Here is a 19,066-nt window from a genome sequence, read left to right as displayed (position 1 = left end):
CCTCACAGTCCTTAGCTAAGGTGGGCCACCAGTACTTTCCCTTAAGACCTCGCACTGTCCTCTCAACACCCGGATGGCCTGAAGAGGGTAGCGTATAAGCCCACCGAATCAATTGATCATGAATACCAAACAGCACGTACTGAAGACCCGCTGGACACTGTGGAGGCGCAGGTTCCAATCGTAATGCCCGCTTGATGTCCGCGTCCACCTCCCATACCACCGGTGCCACCAGACATGAAGCTGGAAGGATGGGAGTAGGATCGATGGACTGATCCTCGGTGTCATAGAGATGGGACAGCTTGTCGGCTTTCGTGTTAAGGGAACCTGGTCTATAGGAGATAGTAAACCTAAATCTGGTGAAAAACATGGCCCACCTTGCCTGACGAGGATTCAGTCTCCTCGCTGCCCGGATATACTCCAGTTTACGGTGGTCAGTCCAGATGAGGAAAGGGTGCTTAGCCCCCTCAAGCCAATGTCTCCACACCTTCAGAGCTTTTACCACAGCTAACAACTCCAGGTCCCCAACATCATAGTTTCGCTCTGTCGGACCGAGCTTCTTTGAAAAGAAAGCACAGGGGCGGAGCTTCGGTGGCGTGCCCGAACGCTGTGATAGCACGGCTCTAACCCCAGCCTCGGACGCGTCCACCTCCACTATGAACGCCAAAGATGGGTCCTGATGGGCCAACACGGGAGTGTCGGTAAACAGCGCCTTCAGACGATTGAAAGCTCTGTCTGCCTCTGCTGACCACCGTAAACGCGCCGGCCCCCCCTTCAGCAGTGAGGTAATGGGAGCTGCCACCTAGCCAAAACCCCGGATAAACCTCCGGTAGTATTTGGCAAACCCTAAAAACCGCTGCACCTCCTTCACCGTGGTCGGAGTCGGCCAATTACGCACGGCCTTGACGCGGTCACACTCCATCACCACCCCCGAGGTGGAAATGATATAACCCAGGAAGGAAACGGCTTGTTTGGAGAACACACATTTCTCCACCTTGAAGTACAGGTCATGCTCCAGCAGTCGCCCAAGTATCTTGCGCACCAGAGACACATGCGCGGCGCGTGTGGTGGAATAGATCAGGATATCATCGATATACACCACCACACCCTGCCCATGCAGGTCCCTGAGAATCTCGTCTACAAAGGATTGAAAGAACCATACGGCATGACGAGGTACTCATAATGGCCAGATATGGTACTAAACGCGGTTTTCCACTCATCTCCCTCCCGGATACGCACCAGATTATACGCGCTCCTGAGGTTCAGTTTAGTGAAAAAACGCCCTCCGTGAAAAGATTCTACTGCCATAGCGATGAGAGGTAGCAGGTAACTAAACCCCAATGTGATGGTATTTAGACCTTTATAATCAATGCATGGACGCAGACCTCCCTCCTTTTTTTCACAAAAAAGAAACTCGAGGAGACAGGTGACTTGGAGGGCCGAATGTACCCCTGCCCCAGAGATTCAGTGACATATGTCTCCATAGCCACTGTCTCCTCCTGTGACAATGGGTACACGTGACTCCTGTGAAGTGCTGCGTTTACCTGGAGGTTTATCGCGCAATCCCCTCATCGATGAGGTGGTAATTTTGTTGCCCTCTTCTTACAGAAGGCGATAGCCAAATTGGCATATTCTGAGGGAATGCGCACAGTGGAAACCTGGTCTGGACTCTCCACCATCGTGGCACCAATGGAAACTCCTATACACCTACCTGAACACTCCTCTGACCACCCCTAGAGAGCCCCCTGTTTCCAAGAAATCCTAGGATTGTGACTAGCCAGCCAGGGAACCCCCAGCACCACTGGAAACGCAGGTGGATCAATAAGGAAGAGACTAATCCACTCCCCATGATCCCCCTGCGTTACCATGTCCAGTGGAACCGTGGCCTCCCTGACCAGCCCTGACCCTAACGGTCGGCTATCTAAGGAGTGCACGGGGAAGGGTGGATCTATCGGCACCAGTGGAATCCCTAACCTACGAGCGAGTCTGCGATCCATAAAGTTCCCAGCTGTGCCTGAATCGACTAGTGCCTTATGCTGGAGAGAGGGAGAAAACTCAGGGGAAGAGATTAGTAAAAACATGTGACCAACCGGGAGCTCTGGGTGAGTTTGGTGCTGACTCACCTGGGGTGACCGAGAAGTGCTCTGCCTGCCCTCTTAACTCCCAGACGAGCTCCTCCAGCACCGGTCGGCAGTGTGTCCTCTCCGACCACAGCTGGTGCAGGCGAGCCTCCTCCTCCGGTTCCCCTCGATGCGGCCCCCCCTAACTCCATAGGTATTGGAGCGGGAGGGCCGGGAGGTGGAACTAACAGGGCCAATTCTGAACGCCCGCGGGCAGCTAGCAGGTTGTCCAGTCGGATTGACATGTCTATGAGCTCTGTCGAGGGAGAGGGTGGCGTCCCAACAAGCTAGCTCCCTGCGGACATCCTCTCGGAGGCTACACCGGTAGTGGTCCATCAGGGCCCTGTCATTCCACCCTGCTCCAGTGGCCAAGGTCCGAAACTCCAGCGCGAAGTCCTGCGCACTCCTCGTCTCCTACCTAAGGTGGAACAGCCGTTAGTAGTGGTCCCTTGCGGAGTCTGGGCTGTTCCAAACCGCGTTGGCCCACTCCAGGGCTCTGCCCGACAGGCAGGAGACGAGGACACTCACGCTCTCCTCACCAGAGGGAGTTGGGCGAATGGTAGCCAGGTATAGATCGAGCTGGAGCAAGAATCCCTTGCACCCAGCCACCGCTCCATCATACTCCCTTGGGGGCGCAAGACAAAGAGCGCTGGATCCGGATCCGAACTCAAACGAGTTCAGTTCACATAACTGGGTTGACGTTAAAATGAGGGACAGACGTAAATGAATCACTAATCACATTAAATAAATACAAATCTTCAGAAAGGTCTTTGTCAAAGCAAAAACATAACTAGAGCTTTACAGTGATAGTGAAACCTTCAATACATTTGAGGTTAAGCGGGTTAAAATCTTCATGTCAAAATGCCAAATTTTCCATGTGGTCTATAATAAAGGGCACTTCGTTTAATTTAACAGGCTTTTGAAATTCACTATTGGTAAACAATTTCTACTTAAAATATCAAAGGGATGCAAAATGTACTCTATTTGTGAACCAAACCCCAAACTCCAAATGGATCCAATGGAGTCCTTCAGAGGAAGTGGATTGTTTGGATATGTGGCTAGGGTGGTAGGGTAGTGGTACAGTTAAGTGATGGCTATTGTTCTCCTCTCCTAAATATAATCAGACTAAAAGCTTTGCCTCTTAAAGAGTGAACCCCTTTAACAGATCCACCTATAAATTCAAGGTAGTGTATGGATGGAGTCTAACTATCTAGCTATCTATCATTTTAACTTTATATATTTACATTTTTATTCATCAAGACATGTGTACACAGCACATACTGTGCAGAATCTATTAATCAATATAATAATCTTTAAACCTCACTCTGTTTTACACTCACTAATTTATCCCCAGCGTTTCAGAAAGATTTGCTCGTATTTCTTTCTTACCCTCACGAGAGTAAATGGAAGGAGGGTTGTGAATGAATTGAGGAATGTCACTCAATCTGAAACAAAGATAGTGGCATCTGTGCCTTTACATCTCCCACAACCGCACACACACACACACACACACACACACACACACACACACACACACACACACACACACACACACACACACACACACACACACACACACACACACACACACTCTTCTCCTCTAATCAATCAGCCCTTTATTACATCAGGCCACAGCTCTAACGGCACCAGAGCCAGCTTAGGCCCCTCTCACTGAGATTGTGTGAGCCAGCGTGATACTGTGGTATACAGACAGACTACCCAAGTCTTTATATCATATATTTTTCAAGCATTAATTAAGAACCACGATCACCGTTGGCGATATAATAAAAAAATATTATATCGCCATGTTTTCCAGATGTTTTTCCACTGCCTGGTTGTGTAAAATGAGCTTGTTTCACTACAGGCCACATTTGGTTTGATGGGATCATAACAAAGTAAAAAACAGGAAGGTCAGTTAAGTGAATAATTAAGGTGAAGCATACAGTATAATCAAAGTGGATAATTTAAGGGCAGTGGGATTTGTCCTTTGTTTTCCAGACATGTATGCTTTGGTTAGTGGATGTGATGTATGTCCTGGTAGCTTGAAGCTACATTTCAGCTCAATGCTCAGGGTCTTGCACTAACTGTAATCTATGGCCCTCTGAATATACTGTCTTTATCTGACAGTATGCATTATGTGGGTTGAATGCTGTAACAACACAGAATAAAAACATTGAAAGTCCCATTTGGGCTCCCGAGTGGCGCAGCGGTCTAAGGCACTGCATCTCGTTCTAGGGGCTGTATCACAACAGGCCGTGATTGGGAGTCCCATAGGGCAGCGCACAATTGTCCCAGCGTTGTCTGGGTTAGTATTTGGCCGAGGTAGGCCGCCATTGTAAATAAGAATTTGTTCTTAACTGACTTGCCTAGTTAAATAAAGTTTAAATAAAAAATTTAAATAAATTTAAAAAACGGTAGTGAATGCCCATTTCTACTTATCACTTATTAACCATCATTTATTCACATTACTTTACTTTAATACATTTGTTATTTTATGACTTTATTATTATAATAAAATGCTACAAAATGTTACCTACTTTTTCTCCCAAATTTCATGATATCCAATTGCGATCTTGTCTCATCGCTGCAACTCCCAAACGGGCTTGGGAGAGGCGAAGGTTGAGTCATGCGTCCTCCAAAACATGACCAGACAATCTGCGCTTCTTAACACCCGTCCGCTTAACCCGAAAGCCAGCCGCACAAATGTGCCGGAGGAAACACCATCCAACTGACAACCGAAGTCAACCTGCAGGCGTCTGGCCTTCCACAAGGAGTTGCTAGAGTGTGATGAGCCAAGTAAAGCCCCCTTGCCAAGCCCTCCCCTAACTTGGGCGATGCTGGGCCAATTGTGCACCGCCCTATGGTACTCCCGGTCGGTTGTGACACAGCCTGGGATCGAACCCGGGTCTGTAGTGACACCTTAGACCGCTGCGCCACTTTGGGAGGCCCCATGATTTTATTATTTCATTCAAAGTAATCATCTCATATAGGGCTGCTGCTGCTTATGCTGTCTGACAAAATCACTATTTTACTAGTTCTTCAGTAAATAAGGCATACTTTTATGACCCTGAAAACCAACTGTCAATCACTTAGATCATGTATTTAAGTGAACTCAGCCTAAAACCCCAAACAGCAAGCAATGCAGGTGTAGAAGCACGGTGGCTTGGAAAAACTCCCTAGAAAGGCCAAAACCTAGGAAGAAACCTAGAGAGGAACCAGGCTATGAGGGGTGGCCAGTACTCAAATGTTCATAAATGACCAGCATGGTCAAATAATAATAATCACAGTAGTTGTCGAGGGTGCAGCAAGTCAGCACATCAGGAGTAAATGTCAGTTGGCTTTTCATAGCCAATCACTATGAGTGTCTCTACCACTCCTGCTGTCTCTAGAGAGTTGAAAACAGCAGGTCTGGGACAGGTAGCACGTCCAGTGAACAGGTCAGGATTCCATAGCCGCAGGCAGAACAGTTGAAACTGGAGCAGCAGCACGGCCAGGTGGACTAGGGACAGCAAGGAGTCATCATGCCAGGTAGTCCTGAGGCATGGTCCTAGGGCTCAGGTCCTCCGAGAGAAAGAGAGAAAGAGAGAATTAGAGAGAGCATACTTAAATTCACACAGGAAACCGGATAACAGAAGAAGTACTCCAGATATAACAAACTGACCCTAGCCCCCCGACACATAAACTACTGCAGCATAAATACTGGAGGCTGAGACAGGAGGGGTCAGGAGACACTGTGGCCCCATCCGATGATACCCCCGGACAGGGCCAAACATGAAGGATATAACCCCAACCACTTTGCCAAAGCACAGCCCCCACACCACTAGAGGGATATCTTCAACCACCAACTTATCATCCTGAGACAAGGCTGAATATAGCCCACAAAGATCTCTGCCACGGCACAACCCAAGGTTGTGACTCAACCCACACAAGTGACGCACCCCACCTAGGGACGGCATGAAAGAGCACCAGTAAGCCAGTGACCAGTAAGCCAGCCCCTGTAATAGGGTTAGAGGCAGAGAATCCCAGTGCAGAGAGGGGAACCGGCCAGGCAGAGACAGCAAGGGCGGTTCGTTGCTCCAGAGCCATTCCATTCACCTTCACACTCCTGGGCCAGACTACACTCAATCATATGACCCACTGAAGAGATGAGTCTTCAGTAAAGACTTAAAGGTTGAGACCAAGTCTGCGTCTCTCACATTCTCGCAAACCATTCCATAAAAATGGAGCTCTGTAGGAGAAAGCCCTGCCTCCAGCTGTTTGCTTAGAAATTCTAGGGACAATTAGGAGGCCTGCGTCTTGTGACCGTAGCGTACGTGTAGGTATGTACGGCAGGACCAAATCAGAAAGATAGGTAGGAGCAAGCCCATGTAATGCTTTGTAGGTTAGCAGTAAAACCTTGAAATCAGCCCTTGCCTTAACAGGAAGCCAGTGTAGAGAGGCTAGCACTGGAGTAATTGTTAGGAATTTTATGAATAAATGACTAAAAAATATCCCCATTTTAAATAGAACTGTAACTAAGTAAACTTATACTCTGTTTTATTATATCTGATTAACAATATGAGTTCATAAGTGAGGGATTGTGGAGCCTGAAACAGGGGGTAATTACATTTAAATAAATACCATTCCAGCCAGGTTGGAGGAGATTAGGAGTGTTTTTTATAAGTAAGCAGAAAAGGTCTTTAACCTATGGTTGAACCGATGAAACTTAACTCTGGGGTGTTTTAGATAAGGTAGTGAGTGCATTCCCAGGTTTCCGTTAAGTAGAACTGTCAGCTAAGTGGTGATCGATAATTGTGAGGGGTCAAGAGTTAATTCAGCTATGTTGTGTGTCCTGTGTGTGCGTTAGTGAGTCGGAATGAACTTTTAAACTTGCTTTGTCTCAGTCGGGAGGAGGAGATTCATTCTAGAAGCAATGAAATGACGTCATGTTTTGTATATAAACTGTTGTTCGTGGATACATGAGAGCGCGCTCCGAGAATAAATGCTATTATCCATTATTGATAAGACTGGTCTCCGTCTATTTTATGCAAATAAGAATCTTACAAATTCTCATAAAATAGACTAAGTGAATTCAATTAATGAAAACATATTGGAAATAATGAAATTACAGTAACAGTAATATGATCACATTTTTTGTTCTAGTCAGGATTCTAACAGCCGTATTTAGCACCAAAAGAATGTGGTGATCAATGGTATCAAACGCAGCACTAAGGTCTAGGAGCACGAGGACAGATGCAGAGCATTAGTCTGATGCCATTAAAAGGTCATTTACCACCTTCACAAGTGCAGTCTCAGTGCTATGATGGGGTCTAAAACCAGACTGAAGCATTTTGTATACATTGTTTGTCTTCAGGAAGGCAGCTTTTTCTAAATTTTTTGAGAGGAATGGAAGATTCGATATTGGCCGATAGTTTTTTATATTTTCTGGGTCAAGGTTTGGCTTTTTCAAGAGAGGCTTTATTACTGCCACTTTTAGTGAGTTTGGTACACATCCGGTGGATAGAGAGCCTTTTATTATGTTCAACATAGGGGGGCCAAGCACAGGAAGCAGCTCTTTCAGTAGTTTAATTGGAATAGTATGCAGCTTGAAAGTTTAGAGGCCATGATTATTTTCATCATTGTGTCAAGAGATATAGTACTAAAACACTTGAGTGTCTCTCTTGAGCCTAGGTCCTGGCAGAGTTGTGCAGACTCAGGACAACTGAGCTTTGAAGGAATACGTAGATTTAAAGAGGAGTCCGTAATTTGCTTTCTAATGATCATGATCTTTTCCTCAAAGAAGTTCATGAATTTATTACTGCTGAAGTGAAAGCCATCCTCTCTTGGGGAATGCTGCTTTTTAGTTAGCTTTGCGACGGTATCAAAAATAAATATTGGATTGTTCTTATTTTCCTCAATTAAGTTGGAAAAATAGGATGATCGAGCAGCAGTGAGGGCTCTTCGGTACTGCACGGTACTGTCTTTCCAAGCTAGTCGGAAGACTTCCAGTTTGGTGTGGCGCTATTTCCGTTCCAATTTTCTGGAAGCTTGCTTCAGAGCTTGGGTATTTTCTGTATACCAGGGAGCTAGTTTCTTATGACAAATGTTTTTAGTTTTTAGGCATGCAACTGTATCTAGGATATTGCGCAAGGTTAAATTGAGTTCCTCAATTAGGTGGTTAACTGATTATTGGCCTCTGACGTCCTTGGGTAGGCAGAGGGAGTCTGGAAGGGCATCAAGGAATCTTTGTGTTGTCTGTGAATTAATAGCACGACTTTTGATGCTCTTTGGTTGGGGTCTGAGCAGATTATTTGTTGCAATTGCAAACGTAATAAAATGGTGGTCCGATAGTCCATGATTATGAGGAAAAACATTAAGATCCACAATATTTATTCCATGGGACAAAACTAGGTCCAGAGTATGACTGTGACAGTGAGTAGGTCCAGAGACATGTTGGACAAAACCCACTGAGTCGATGATGGCTCCGAAATCCTTTTGGAGTGGGTCTGTGGACTTTTCCATGTGAATATTAAAGTCACCAAAAATTTGAATATTATCTGCTATGACTACAAGGTCCTATAGGAATTCAGGGAACTCAATGAGGAACGCTGTATATGGCCCAGGAGGCCTGTAAACAATAGCTATAAAAAGTGATTGAGTAGGCTGCATAGATTTCATGACTAGAAGCTCAAATTTAAATTTGCTATCGTAAATGTTAGCAACACCTCCGCCTTTGCGGGATGCACGGGGGATATGGTCACTAGTGTAACTATTTTCAGGCTTGCGAAGCAACTGCTTTATCCCTCTCGATTGGCCTTCTCTCTTCTCTCAGTCTCCATGTCTTGCTCCGCACAGACCGGGCGTGCAATAGATTATGGTCATTGTAGTTAATTACCACGTTTTCTGCGCTAAACTGTGTAGAATATTGGCCTGTTGGAAACTTCAACTCCCTACTATGTTGCACAGTTCAGGCTTGATCTGATTTATCTATACATAAACTGCATATCGAGCTCACAGAAAAAAACAGAACGAAATGGAACAGATTATATTTGAAAGTATTTTGAATGTCTCTCATAAAAACCTAATATTTGAGGTATTTGAAAATATGCAAGTTTAAAAATATATATATATATATTTCCACAAACTATATTTGTGGGAAGAGTTACTTTCCACAAACAGTTTAAACTACAGGTATCCCAGGTCTGAATTATACCCATTTTGCCATGACTTGTTAATATGATTTCTGAGTGAGTGCCTAACAATATCCCCCTGGAAGTCAGGGCCACTGGGCACGTTCCCTGAATGCACGGTCGGTAATTCGATCATGATTCATACAAGTTTAGGTAGTTGACTAGACTAATTTACCAATCTGAAAGATGTTTTGACATGGGCTAATTGATAAATAGAGAGAAACTTCTGATGCACAATCAAATTACTGTACATCCGTGAAATAAAATGGTGGCCCTGCCACATAGCCAAGTAGTCTTTGGTTAGAGAGTTCCCTGAGGACGCAGCTATTGAGGCACGATGCGATGACTGACTTTGTGTGTGCTACTGTGGTGTGTGTAGTTCCCTGCATGAGGGCTGCCTGTTATCGCATACACACCTGCTCACACACCCCCTGATGTGGTATTGATTTTGGAGCATGGTTTCTGTCAATGTTTATTATTTGGTTTGCCTGACTGTCCACGGACCTCCATTACACTTGGTTCTGATGGACATGCTGTGACTGTCAGCAGAGAGAGAGAGAGAGAGAGAGAGAGAGAGAGAGAGAGAGAGAGAGAGCTGTGAGTGTCAGCAGAGAGAGAGAGAGAGAGAGAGAGAGAGAGAGGAGCTGTGAGTGTCAGCAGAGAGAGAGAGAGAGAGAGAGAGAAGGAGCTGTGAGTGTCAGCAGAGAGAGAGAGAGAGAGAGAGAGAGAGAGAGAGAGAGAAGGAGCTGTGAGTGTCAGCAGAGAGAGAGAGAGAGAGAGAGAGAGAGAGCTGTGAGTGTCAGAGAGAGAGAGAGAGAGAGAGTGTCAGCAGAGAGAGAGAGAGAGAGAGAGGAGCTGTGAGTGTCAGCAGAGAGAGAGAGAGAGAGAGAGAAGTGTCAGAGAGAGCTGTGACTGTCAGCAGAGAGAGAGAGAGAGAGAGAGAGGAGCTGTGAGTGTCAGCAGAGAGAGAGAGAGAGAGAGAGAGAGCTGTGAGTGTCAGCAGAGAGAGAGAGAGAGAGAGAGAGCTGTGAGTGTCAACAGAGAGAGAGAGAGAGAGAGAGAGAGAGAGAGAGAGAGAGAGCTGTGAGTGTCAGCAGAGAGAGAGAGAGAGAGAGAGAGAGAGCTGTGAGTGTCAGCAGAGAGAGAGAGAGAGAGAGAGAGAGAGCTGTGAGTGTCAGCAGAGAGAGAGAGAGAGAGAGAGAGAGAGAGAGAGATATTCCTCATCAAGATCACTGGACCAATTCTTGCACAGAGTTAGGTTGAATTAATAGTGTTTCTTAAAATGTAATCTTAAAGGTTGATTTAACAGTGATGTTTTCAACAAGGCTACTGTGTGAAGGACCTCGGCGTTACTCTGGACCCTGATCTCTCTTTTGAAGAACATATCAAGACCATTTCGAGGACAGCTTTTTTCCATCTACGTAACATTGCAAAAATCAGAAACTTTCTGTCCAAAACTGATGCAGAAAAATTAATCCATGCTTTTGTCACTTCTAGGTTAGACTACTGCAATGCTCTACTTTCTGGCTACCCGGATAAAGCACTAAATAAACTTCAGTTAGTGCTAAATACGGCTGCTAGAATCCTGACTAGAACCAAAAAATTTGATCATATTACTCCAGTGCTAGCCTCTCTACACTGGCTTCCTGTCAAAGCAAGGGCTGATTTCAAGGTTTTACTGCTTATCTACAAAGCATTACATGGGCTTGCTCCTACCTATCTCTCTGATTTGGTCCTGCCGTACATACCTACACGTACGCTACGGTCACAAGACGCAGGCCTCCTAATTGTCCCTAGAATTTCTAAGCAAACAGCTGGAGGCAGGGCTTTCTCCTATAGAGCTCCATTTTTATGGAACGGTCTGCCTACCCATGTCAGTGACGCAAACTCGGTCTCAACCTTTAAGTCTTTACTGAAGACTCATCTCTTCAGTGGGTCATATGATTGAGTGTAGTCTGGCCCAGGAGTGGGAAGGTGAACGGAAAGGCTCTGGAGCAACGAACCGCCCTTGCTGTCTCTGCCTGGCCGGTTCCCCTCTTTCCACTGGGATTCTCTGCCTCTAACCCTATTACAGGGGCTGAGTCACTGGCTTACTGGGGCTCTCTCATGCTGTCCCTGGAGGGGGTGCGTCACCTGAGTGGGCTGATTCACTGTTGTGGTCATCCTGTCTGGGTTGGCGCCCCCCCCCTTGGGTTGTGCCGTGGCGGAGATCTTTGTGGGCTATACTCAGCCTTGTCTGAGGATGGTAAGTTGGTGGTTGAAGATATCCCTCTAGTGGTGTGGGGGCTGTGCTTTGGCAAAGTGGGTGGGGTTATATCCTTCCTGTTTGGCCCTGTCCGGGGCTGTCCTCGGATGGGGCCACAGTGTCTCCTGACCCCTCCTGTCTCAGCCTCCAGTATTTATGCTGCAGTAGTTTATGTGTCGGGGGGCTAGGGTCAGTTTGTTATATCTGGAGTACTTCTCCTGTCCTATTCGCTGTCCTGTGTGAATCTAAGTGTGCGTTCTCTAATTTTCTGCTTCTCTCTTTCTTTCTCTCTCTCGGAGAACCTGAGCCCTAGGACCATGCCCCAGGACTACCTGACATGATGACTCCTTGCTGTCCCCAGTCCACCTGACTGTGCTGCTGCTCCAGTTTCAACTGTTCTGCCTTATTATTATTCGACCATGCTGGTCATTTATGAACATTTGAACATCTTGGCCATGTTCTGTTATAATCTCCACCCGGCACAGCCAGAAGAGGACTGGCCACCCCACATAGCCTGGTTCCTCTCTAGGTTTCTTCCTAGGTTTTGGCCTTTCTAGGGAGTTTTTCCTAGCCACCGTGCTTCTACACCTGCATTGCTTGCTGTTTGGGGTTTTAGGCTGGGTTTCTGTACAGCACTTTGAGATATCAGCTGATGTACGAAGGGCTATATAAATAAATAAATTTGATTTGATTTGATTTGTATTCACGAAAATGTCATTTTTTTTGTGTAAATTGAAATTTTCTATCGTGACTCCTTCCCAAAATCAGTACTCTTCAAGATGAGTGCCACAAATATGATGCCTTTGTGTTGAGTGAGAGTTTAATTAATTCAAATCCCTTTTTTAATGTGGCCAATGTTGTGAGACCTTGCATATGCACCACTTACTAAGCTTTATTTTTAATTGTGAAATATACACTCTCAATTAGAATTCATATCATTTTTAGAGTTCCATCCTTTCCCTCGATATTATTTAGTGATTTATCTTTCGTTAAAGGAAAATGAAAGTTAACTGAGACTGCAGATACACAGATTGAAAAAGCAATGTTGATGAGGTTTGTCTATCACCATCTCAGATGAAATTGTGCGGTGAGCACAAATTATCATCAAAAGTCTGGTCAAAACTGACCTCTCATCATCAGAACCTAGATAGAGATCCTATGAAGCTACCAATATGTTATACTGCAGGATAGGCCTAAAAATGTACTATCTCAGATGGTTGTTGACCAAACAGCCCTCCTCTGATCTATGTTTGTGCCTGACTGTGCTGTGATCTCCTCAGGCCTGTTCCACAGAGCCATCATCCAGAGTGGCTCAGCCCTGTCCAGCTGGGCTGTCAACTATCAGCCTGTCAAGTACACCCGCATGCTGGCCGAGAGGGTGGGCTGCAACGTGCTGGACACCCTGGACATGGTGTCCTGCCTGCAGAAGAAGAGTGCCAGAGAGCTGGTGGAGCAGGACATCCAGCCAGCCCGCTACCACGTAGCCTTTGGCCCCGTCATCGATGGTGATGTCATCCCTGATGATCCTGAGATCCTGATGGAGCAGGGCGAGTTCCTCAACTATGACATCATGCTGGGCGTCAACCAGGGGGAAGGGCTGCGCTTTGTGGAGACTGTTGTGGACCTGGAGGACGGCGTATCTGGCAGCGATTTTGATTTTGCTGTGTCAGACTTTGTGGACAGCCTGTATGGCTACCCGGAGGGGAAGGACACTCTGAGGGAGACCATCAAGTTCATGTACACGGACTGGGCCGACAGGGACAACCCGGAGACCAGGAGGAAGACATTAGTTGCCCTGTTCACTGACCACCAGTGGGTGGAGCCCTCAGTGGTGACGGCTGACCTGCACGCTCGCTACGGCTCGCCCACATACTTCTACGCCTTCTACCACCACTGCCAGAGCCTGATGAAGCCTGTGTGGTCGGACTCGGCCCACGGGGACGAGGTGCCCTATGTGTTTGGCATCCCCATGGTGGGAGCCACTGACCTGTTCCCGTGCAATTTCTCCAGGAATGACATCATGCTCAGCGCTGTGGTCATGACCTACTGGACTAACTTCGCTAAGAGTGGGTGAGTACAATACACTAAGATCTGGTCAGCCTTGATTGTATAGTAAAAATAATGGGGTCATTCTTTCACTTCTTTCAGAATATTTCCCATTTATGTCCATGTATTTTCCCCAAAAGTTTTCCTAATCATATTTAGATGCGCATTGAAGCCTGTGCAGAAGAACCAATATTTATAGACATACAGTATAGATGCACTTCACATGTACAGTGCCTTCAGAAAGTATTCACACCCCTTGACTTATTCCACATTTTGTGTTACAGCCTGAATTAAAAAATTATTACATTTAGATTTTTTTGTCAGTGGACTACACACAGCTTGTGATGTCAAAGTGGAATTAGGATTATTTTTAGGTTTTACAAATGAAAAGTTGAAATATCGAGTCAATAAGTATTCAATCCCTTGGTTATGTCAAGCCTAAATAGGTACAAGAGTAAACATTTGCTTGACAAGTTGCATGGACTCACTCTTTGTGCAATAATAGTGTTTAATATGATTTTTGAATGACTACCTCATCTCTGTACTCCACACATACAGTACAATTATCTGTAAGGTCCCTCAGTCAAGCAGTGAATTTCAAACACAAATTCAACCACAAAGACCAGGGCGGTTTTCCAATGCCTCACAAAGAAGGGCACCTATTGGTAGATAAAATCAAAAGAAGACATTGTATATCTCTTTGAGCATGGTGAAGTTATTCATTACACTTTGGATGGTGTATCAATACACCCGGTCACTACAAAGACACAGGCATCCTTCCTCACTCAGTTGCCGGAGAGGAAGGAAACCGCTCGGGGATTTCACCATGAGGCCAATGGTGACTTTAAAACAGTTTCAGAATTTAATGGCTGTGATAGGAGAAAACTGAGGATGGATAAACAACATTGTAGTTACTCAACAATGCCAACCTAATTGACAGAGTGAAAACAAGGAAGCCAGTACATAATACAAATATTCCAACAAGGCACTTAAGTAATACTACAAAATGTAATGCTTGAGGCAAATCCAATACAACACATTACTTATTTTCAAGCGTAGTGGTGGCTGCATCATGTTATGGGTATGCTTGTAATCGTTAAGGACTGGGGAGTTTTTCAGGATAAAAAAGAAACGGAATGGAGCTAAGCACAGGCAAAATCCTAGAGGAAAACCTGGTTCAGTCTGCTTTCCAACAGACACTGGGAGATTAATTCACTTTTCAGCAGGACAATAACCTAAAACACAAGGCCTAATCTACATTGGAGTTGCTTACCAAGAAGACAGTGAATGTTCCTGAGTGGGCGAGTTACAGTTTTAACTTAAATCTACATGAAAATCTATGGCAAGACCTGAAAATGGTTGTCTAGCAATGATCAACAACCTATTTGACAGAGCTTGAATAATTGTTTTAAGAATAATGGACAAATGTTGCACAATCCAGGTGTGGGACGCTCTTAGAGACTTACCCAGAAAGACATTTCTGTGACATTACATCAACCAGTCTCACAGCTCACAATTTGCCTGTTGACATCCCCCATAATGAAACAAATGAAAGTTTAATGTCTTCTATGTGGGTAGTCAATCTCTGATCCCTGTCTTCACTGTTTGTTTGCAGGGATCCCAACAAGCCAGTTCCTCAGGACACCAAGTTCATCCACACCAAGGCCAACCGCTTTGAGGAGGTGGCCTGGTCCAAGTACAACCCCCATGACCAGCTGTACCTTCACATCGGCCTGAAGCCTCGCATCCGCGACCACTACCGCGCCACCAAGGTAGCTTTCTGGAAGCACCTGGTGCCCCACCTGTATAACCTCCATGACATGTTCCAATACACCTCCACCACCACCAAGGTCCCTCCCCAGGATACCACCAACTCCAACGGTAAGAGGACTGGCACCACCAAGCGTCCGCCTGTCTCCACAGCCCACAGCAGTAACGGGGATGAGGAGGAAACGGGTCCTCTGATTGTGGCTAACCCGAGAGATTACTCCACTGAGCTGAGTGTCACCATCGCTGTGGGCGCTTCACTGCTGTTCCTCAATGTGCTGGCCTTTGCCGCGCTCTATTACCGTAAGGACAAGCGCAGCCGGCAGGATGGCCACGGCAGCCCCCATCAAGCCAGCCCCCAGCGACAGAGCAACGGCAACGAAGTGAGCCACACCACCACCACCATCGACGAGAGCCTGTCCCATCAGATGACCCAGAGCAGCCAGATGAACCAGTGTGACACCCTGCATGACCTCCATGATCTCCACGACCTCCATGACCTTCATGACCTTCACGACCCCCTGCACCTCTCCACCAACATGGACTACACCATGACCCTGCGCCGCTCACCAGACGACATCCCCCTGATGACACCCAACAATATCACCATGATCCCCAACTCCTTGATGGGCCTTCCCAATATGCACCCCTACAGTACCTTCCCAGCCGGGTACAACTCCACAGGCCTGCCCCACTCCCACTCCACCACCCGGGTATAGACCCAGCCTGGGACAGATGACATACAGACCACAGGGGACAGAGATTGTAGAGGTGAGTTGAGGTGTGTGCTGTGCTGTACAGTAGTTTAGGAATGAATACAAAACAGTAGTTGGTATGGGATGCGTGGGTAAGATAAGTTTGAATTTATGTTCATACTGCAAGAGCCATACAAAGCTTTTTCTGCTCAAAGGGTGCATAATCGCCGCCAATATAATACTACTGCCTCCTCTTCCTCACAGAAGGAGGTCTATAAGCAGTGTCATTTTCTTATAATAATTTTCAAAAGCCTTTGTGAGCTGGTTAAAACGTGGGGAAAAAAAGCTTTTTATTTCCCATTCTTGTCTTTTGAGGGTAACATTTATTTGGTTCTTTCTTGTACAACCTCAGTATAGTGTTTGTACAGTTGGATTTGTACGGGAAGCTTTTTTCTTACTATGATATCTGTTTTGATTTTCAACAATTCTTTGTGGAACAATTAACATCTGGACTCATCCCTGACTGAAGGACATTTGTAAAAAGCAGAAAATCTGTGTTATGAAGCTATTTTATACATATTCCTCATGTTACTCACAACTTAAAAGGGTATTTTTTACTTCCTGACTAAAGAATGGCTTGTTACTGTAACATTCTCTGCTTAGAGAAATACTGTTACGGTGACTGTGATGAATTGAACCTTTACTACAACATTGATTACAATTTGTAGTAAAAGTATCACATTTATCCAAACAATATTTCTATTTGAATATGCACAACGTGTGTGCGTTTGTGTGTGTGTGTGTGTGTGTGTGTGTGTGTGTGTGTGTGTGTGTGTGTGTGTGTGTGTGTGACTGTGTGTGTGTGTGCGTGTGTTTGTGTCTGTTTGCGTGCGCGTATGTTTGTGAGCGTGTCTGCGCACACGCAAAGTGCAATGTACAAGTGTAAATTGGTAAGACATTTGTTTGACATTTGTTTGAAGTATTGGCTTTCATCATATTAGTGTTGTACTCCGATCTATGGTCGTCTGTTTAAGTACCTTTGTTATTTTTCAGTTGACTGTGTCTTCTTTTGCTAAACCCGTTCTGCGAATGCGACTTCTGCTTTGTTATAAACAGAGAATAGCTTAAGATGGCACCTACTCTAACCAACTGATATGATTCCATAGGCTTGGCTTGTTTGTACAGAATAAACTTAGACCAGCAGTTTTTTAATTGTTATTTGTTTATATGAATATAAAGGTATTCAGTAAGATAATTAAGTATATCACAATTGTATGTATAAACTACCTGAATCAATCAGATTTGAAAGAGTTTTGCTTAAAATATTGCAGATTGAGAAAGCTGAGATTCACCCATAGGCTTCATCCCATTTACACAAAACCCAGATTTTGCAGCATAACACGTTTTGAAGCATTACTATGAAAGTGTCTTTTGAATTCAATGTGAACACTTCACAGTATTATTCTGGGAGAATGCACATCGCTCTGAGAATTATTGTCATCTTGCTTTCTTTGATACGATCATAGAACACAATTGACTAATACTACTGTTCAATATCAATGGGCTGATTAAAGATTTTTTGGAACTGAGTTGTCTTCTTGTCAAAATCCATCAACTTTAAAAAATGTATCAGCTTTACTATGAATCAGATGGCCAATCTAATTCAATTGTATCACATATCAAGATTATTTTTCAACGGAAAACAAACAGCACAATTTCAGCTTGGATTTTGAGGCATCAGGGCAATGCCCCATATATGACTGGGATCAGTTGAGATTACATAGACACAGCTTTGGCATATTATCATAATATATGGTACATTTGTAACTGTATGTTGATATTTTGGTCAAGGGCTAAGACTGGGGGAAGTCAAAGAGGATAAGAGGTTACAGGCACACTCCAAAAAGACAGTGTGGTGTTTGCTCCAGCTGCACACTGGGACCATTGTAAGGAGTGGGCTTTGACATCAACTGGGTCAGGGATGAGGGAGGGGAGGGAGGGCAGCAGCTGGATCCAGCCCTCAATGTCCCCTTGTTAGTCTACTTAATCAATGTCAGTCCAGTGGCATTTCCATGGTCTGCCTTTTGTTTTATACTTTTGTCTGCACATTCTTCATATCTCTCTGTGTTTCCTGAAGATGCTTCTCTGAAGAGCCGAACACACCCACCAGCCAGAGCTTGCTTTCATTGACCATGTGGTGTCCTTTACGTACCTCAGATAGGCAGCACACATAATATGCAGACCATGAATAGCCTGGCTACTAAGAGAGAATAAACTGTCCATGCAGCAGCCCACACATGATCACACATGATGATCACACCTACAGTAAAAAGGCCTACAGATCTGCTATCTTAATTTCACCCTGTTTCTCACAGCAGGAAAGTAATTATGCAGCAACAGGAAATCTGAATTATTATGTGGATTATAATTAATGGACTTTTTTTTGTAGGGGTTGATACATTTTTTGTTAGGGCAAATCAAGTTTGACATTTCAGTGGAAATGACAAACTTTAGAAGCCTTTTAAAACCTCAAATACACTATAATTTGAATTTCTTCCTGCACAGGAAAATTCTCAGTAAAAACAGTGCTCAAATTAAGATAGTAGATCTGTATGCATAGGAATAGGATTGTATTTAGGGAAATTGTTATAAGGTTTCTGCTCTGGATTGGTGAATACAGGATGTCATACTCAGTCTAGGAGAAATTTTGAAAAATATGGCATATCTTTTGAAATGTGAAAGGATATGAAGTGCTACTCATTGAGTTGTATCTGATTGCTAACATTTAAAATATGTAATAACTTACTCCTAAAATCCAAAGCCAATTCATAGGGAGACATGCCACAGCAATGTTTACGATGAAGTCTGCTGCAAGTGTACTACACAGAAAAGGCTATGTGTTTGTGTGAATTTGTTATGCATGAGAGTGACTGAAAAGCAAGGGTCTACGGGTCTTTGACCCCTGCACTGTCCTTAATGTTGAACCCAGGGCTGCATTAGTGATGGACAGTGGCTGAAAAGGGACTT

General features: G+C 44.9%; 1 protein-coding gene across 1 annotated transcript in view; it reads left to right on the top strand.

Moving 5' to 3' along the window:
* The window catches only part of LOC115105653 (neuroligin-3-like), a 32,059-nt gene extending 14,441 nt beyond the window's left edge, over window positions 1-17,618 (top strand). The window contains exons 5-6 of the mRNA XM_029627910.2: window positions 12,812-13,601; window positions 15,193-17,618. Of these exons, the coding sequence (XP_029483770.1) occupies window positions 12,812-13,601; window positions 15,193-16,063 (1,661 nt within the window). The 3' untranslated portion in view covers window positions 16,064-17,618. The remainder of the gene's footprint in view (window positions 1-12,811; window positions 13,602-15,192) is intronic.
* The last annotated feature ends 1,448 nt before the right edge of the window (window positions 17,619-19,066 follow it).

The sequence above is a fragment of the Oncorhynchus nerka genome, linkage group LG22 (genome assembly GCF_034236695.1).
Source record: "Oncorhynchus nerka isolate Pitt River linkage group LG22, Oner_Uvic_2.0, whole genome shotgun sequence".
NCBI lineage: Eukaryota > Metazoa > Chordata > Actinopteri > Salmoniformes > Salmonidae > Oncorhynchus > Oncorhynchus nerka.
Note: the sequence above shows the minus strand (reverse complement) of the source record. Positions and strands in the feature narration are given on the sequence as shown.